At 50.3% G+C, this 4,972-nt stretch overlaps 1 protein-coding gene across 1 annotated transcript in view; it reads left to right on the top strand.

Annotated features, from left to right (window-relative positions):
- The window catches only part of Ubac1 (UBA domain containing 1), a 37,485-nt gene that overhangs the window by 24,283 nt on the left and 8,230 nt on the right, over positions 1-4,972 (top strand). The window contains exons 7-9 of the mRNA XM_013029363.1: positions 3,161-3,268; positions 4,467-4,569; positions 4,794-4,902. Coding sequence (XP_012884817.1) covers positions 3,161-3,268; positions 4,467-4,569; positions 4,794-4,902 — 320 coding nt within the window. The remainder of the gene's footprint in view (positions 1-3,160; positions 3,269-4,466; positions 4,570-4,793; positions 4,903-4,972) is intronic.

Here is a 4,972-nt window from a genome sequence, read left to right as displayed (position 1 = left end):
CTCTGGGCCTGGGCGCTGTCCCTCAGCTCTTCAGCTCAAGCACTCTACCACTTGAGCCACAGTGCCACTTCCGGCTTTTTTCTTTTTGCTTATGTGGTACTGGGGAATCGAACCCAGGGCCTCATGCATGCAAGGCAAGCGCTCTACCACTGAGCCATCTTCCCAGCTCTCATTACTCATTTTTTAAAATCATCTTTGATGGAGTTGATAAAGATTGAAAATGTGCTCATGTGTTTTAGGTTGTCTGCCAGTTGCCTTTCCTTTTTTTCTTTTGGGTGGTCTGGGTTCGAACTCAGACCCTTGAGCTTGCTAGGTAGGTACTCTACCACGTGAATCATGCTTTCAGCCCTTTGTGCTTTATTAATTAATTAACTTATTTATTTATTGTCAGTTGTGAGACTTGGAAGTCTGGGCCTGGGCACTGTCCATGAGCTCTTCAGCTCAAGGATAATGCTCTACTTCTTTAAGCCACAGCACCACTTCCGGTTTTCTAGTGATTAATTGGAGATAAGCGTCTCACAGACTTTCCTGCCCAGTCTGGGTTTGAACCAGGATCCTCGTATCTCAGCCTTCTGAGTAGCTAGGATGACAGGCGTGAGCTACCAGCACTAGGCACTTTAGTTATTTTTTGGATAGCGGTCTCCAGCTTTCTGCTAGGGGCCTGCTTTGACCTCTTGTTTACTGTTTTCCAGATAGCTGGAATTACAAATGTGTATCACCCTGCCAGTTTGTTGGTAGAATTAGGTTCTTGTTAACTTTCACCTGACTGTCCTTGAACTATGATCCTCCTTCTTTGCCTCCCAAGTAGATGGGATATAGGCATGCATTGCCCTCTCAGGCCCTCATTTGCTTTTTCTTAAAGGTGTACCTCCAGGCACCCTGGCCCTGCATCTGCCTCTTGCCCCTGCAGTCACGTCTTCCTGCCTTTCTTTCTCTTGAGTTAGAATCATATGTAGGTTTCCTGTTGCTACCTATTGGATTACCACAAACTTAATCTTCTTAAAATAGCACTCACCAGGGCTGGGGATGTGCTTAACTGGTGTGCAGTGTGAACCTATCCTATAAGAAAACAAAACCAAAATAAAACAAAAATGACAAAAGTATTTCTCTTTTCTTTAATATTTATTATTACTATATCTTTAAGTAGTGTACAAAGACGTTCCCATTCTACAGAATAGTATATGAGTACAAGGTGTCTGACCGCATTGCCATCCATCACTCCTAACCCACCCTTCTCCCACTTTGTATTTCTCATTTCTTAGCTTACCGTTGGTTAGGTCAGCAGGGTCAGCTGGTCTTTGCTGAGGGTCCTGAGTTGACGTCAGACTCTCTAAGGGCTGAGTCCCTTTCTGGAGGTGTGAAAGGGTCGGTTCCCAGGCTCACTCAGCCCTGCGGGCCAGCCTTTTCATTTTCACAGCATTCACAGCAGCAGCAGAACCTCGCAGGGTTGGCTCTTGTTGGAAGGAGCTCTGTCCCTTATGAGGACTTCAGCGATCCAGTCAGGGCCAGCATACATCATGTGCTTTCCTGCAGTCAGTATGCCATGTGATAAAACTGAACCTCCAGGCAGAACCTTCCCACCCCGCACTACCCCTGGTAGTGTGCAGGGGGACTGCCGGGAAGGGGTTTATGAGGCCACGCAGAATCTGATCCAATGTGTCGCTCTGCTTTGCTCCCTGGGTGTATTTGTACTTGTTCCCTGGACATATCTTTTGTTACTGTGAAAGAAATTCTAAGGGTAATGGGCATATTTTATCTCATGGTTTCAGAAGATTGAGTCTGTGGCTCACTGATTCTGTTTTTAGATTAATGACAGTGCAGAACCATCCTGGGAGAATGACATGATGGAGGCCATGGCTCACCTTACAGCAGCCAAGAAGAAAGAGGAGCAATGGGAAGGGACTGGGGCCTAGTTGCCCCCTTCAGGGTGCCTTTCTAGCAGGCCCCACTGTCCATATCTGCCACCTCCTCGTAGTCTGTTGAGAGCTTTACTCCACCAGTGGGCAGAGTCCTGGGACCCTCACAGATGTACTCAGATTGTGCTCTACCAGTCCCCTGGGACTAGTCAAGTAGATACTCAGGATTACCTCCTGCACTTGGTCTGGTGGAGCTGGCTTCCTTTGATATGGAAGAGGGGTGTCTCTAGGTCTTCCATTCCACTTCCTGGCCATAGGTTGACAGTGCTACGAGATTCCCTCTTTTCCCTTTCCCTTCCTCCTGTGGGCCTTACCTGTGTATGCATGGACATGTCCTAGAATTTCATAGTACCCCTGGTGCAGGTTTTCCCTATTGCTGTGTCTTCTGTGACTCTGGAGATTCAAATGTTTGAATTTTAGGAATTTACTTTTCTTGGTAGTCCTGGAGTTTGAATTCAGGACTTTGGGCTTACGAGGCTGGTGCTCCATCACTGAACCATATATCTAACGCTGTTTCTCACTGGTTATTTTTAGGATAGGTTCTTGCTTCCTGTCTGGGCACCTGCTTGAGTCATGATCCACCTACTTCTAGGCTTCCTGTAGTTGCCAGGAAAATGGGTGAGCCCACTGCATCCAGACGTGCGTCAGGATGCCCAGTGCTGGAGGAATATCACTCCTAGAGCCATCTTTGGTGGCACTAATTCTCTGGCTCTGGGAGTTGGTGTGGCCTTCCTTCTCCCAGCAGGTTCTATCCCTGTCAGATGGTTGACATTAACCTGTGCCACGTCTGCCCCCTCTGTGTGTGCCTTCTGTCCTTCCAGTTTCCTCTCCTGTGTTGTTCTCCGCATGTCTTCCTTAGCCTTTGCTCTTGATCAGGGAGGCTCCAGAAGAAGCACAGACATCTGTATTTAGCCTTCAGACTTCACTGCAGGGTCCTGTGGGTCCTCAAAGGCCTCTCGTGCCAGTCCTACCCCAGCCTTGCAGGGTTGTTCTGCACTGTATTCTATCGTCACCACCCCGTGGTTTGTAGCAGCTGGTTAGTGTGGTATGCATCTTGTCTGGGCTTCTGCTGCTGAGCCGTGCACAGGACTCCGGTGCCAGCCCCCAGTTCTCAGAGGCTGAGCTACAGTTGTAGAGTAGAAGGAGATGGGCTCGCTCCCCAGCGAGGCCATGTTTGTTCAGGTTTGTAGCCGTGCTCCTTATGCTCCTGTGTTTCTTTCTAACTCTCATCCCTTTCTGTGCAGAAGAAACAAGAGCAGAAGGCTCCGGACAAAGACGCCATCCTCCGGGCGACAGCCAACCTGCCTGCCTGCAGCACAGACCGAGCTGCAGTCCAGACTACCATGAGAGATGTGAGTGTTGGCCAGAGCAGGGCATGCTGAGTGCCTGGGGTGATAGAAGCCTTTCAGAAGTGCTTGGGGCCTTGCAGTGGCTGCTGCATGCCCGTGGTCCCAGCACTCTGGGGAGTGCTTGTATCCTGGGAATTGAGTCTAATCTGCTCAGCAGAGTGAGACCTTTCCTCGAACAAACAAACAAAAAAAAAAGGTGGAAAAGCCAGGGCAAGGTGTTCAGGAACTCACTACTACTCTTACAACTGCTCCATAAATCTAGCATTACTTAAAGTAAGCATTATGCCAGAAGCCTGGTGCCAGTGACTCAGCTACAATCCTAGCGACCAGGAGGCTGAGACTTGGAGGATTGCCAGTCTGGGCAGAAGATTCTGCAAGACTCCATCTCCAATTAGTAAGAAGCTAGGCTAAAGGATGGCTCAAGCGAGAGAGAGCCAGCTGGGAGAAAGAAAGCTTAGTGAGTGTGAGGCCCTAGTATTGCACTCAAAAAACTAAGAGCCAAACCCCAGCATGTCAGATACCTGAGGAGGACTGCAGAGACAGATCGCCCTGGTAAATGGGAAGACTTGGGCCTGAGCTAGCCCTAGCTTGGCATAGAAGAAGCCAGAGCTCCCAAGTTAGTTGGACAGGAGGAAGTGTCCCCATGCTTGCGTGGGGAGTGGAAGATGTGGACGCTGGGGATGGGGAGAGTGGCTGGCCTTTGGCCTCATCAGGTCTGGACTGATACAGGCATTGCTGTGAGCGTTAGTTTTAGGAACAAAACTGGGGGGGGGGTGTCTTTTCTAGAGAGTTCCATGTTGATCAGGAATTGTAAGTCTCTGTAGCAGCTGGCACGTCAGTGCCTCTCCCTAGCCTCTATATCGCTAGCCTAGGCAGGGTCTTAAAGGCACAGACTTGTGGTATAAAGGCAGCCGTTCCCCCAGCTCCAGCATCTAGCTTGGGTGATGCACTGTTGCTGCCTGTTGTGCTTCCAGCCAGGTGGTGGAGCTGCCAGCTCTCTTCAGGGAGGCAGGAGTGGGGCTTTTATCACTACATCTCTTTAGAATCACATCGCCCCAGCTCTTAACCCCACTCAGCTGGCCTGGGAGGAGACGGCAGGGTCTGACCTCACAGACTAGGAGTGCTGGCTCTGGGGTGCATTGGGGTTCTCCATAGGTTCACTGGACATCCAGACAAATGATCTTTCTTTGTTTTACTGCAGTTCCAGACAGAACTCCGGAAAATCTTGGTGTCTCTCATTGAGGTGGCACAGAAGTTGTTAGCATTGAACCCCGACGCAGTGGAATTGTTTAAGAAGGCTAATGGTATGAGCCAGGCCCTGACTTCTGGCATGAGTCTATTTGCCCATTGCCTTAAGCCCTTGCATCAAAATGGGGGATTCACAGGATTCCATTTCTGCTTGTGGTTGCTGTACCATCCCGCTGAGGTTTTAGACAGTCACAGGGGTGTGTACAGAGGAGGCTGTAACACAGGGCTGGGGCTTGGATTTGGGCACCCCTTCATGCAGGGTCTCCTCTCTGACCTGCAGCTATGTTGGATGAAGATGAGGAGGAGCGAGTGGACGAGGCTGCCCTGCGACAGCTCACGGAGATGGGCTTCCCCGAGAGCAGAGCCTCAAAGGCCCTCAGGCTGAACCAGTGCGTCGGGCTGACCTGCCCTCCCTCCCTCCCTCCCTCCCTCCCTCCCTCCTTCCCTCCCTCCCTCCCT

The sequence above is a fragment of the Dipodomys ordii genome, unplaced genomic scaffold, assembly GCF_000151885.1.
Source record: "Dipodomys ordii isolate 6190 unplaced genomic scaffold, Dord_2.0 Scaffold118, whole genome shotgun sequence".
Taxonomy (NCBI): domain Eukaryota; kingdom Metazoa; phylum Chordata; class Mammalia; order Rodentia; family Heteromyidae; genus Dipodomys; species Dipodomys ordii.
Note: the sequence above shows the minus strand (reverse complement) of the source record. Positions and strands in the feature narration are given on the sequence as shown.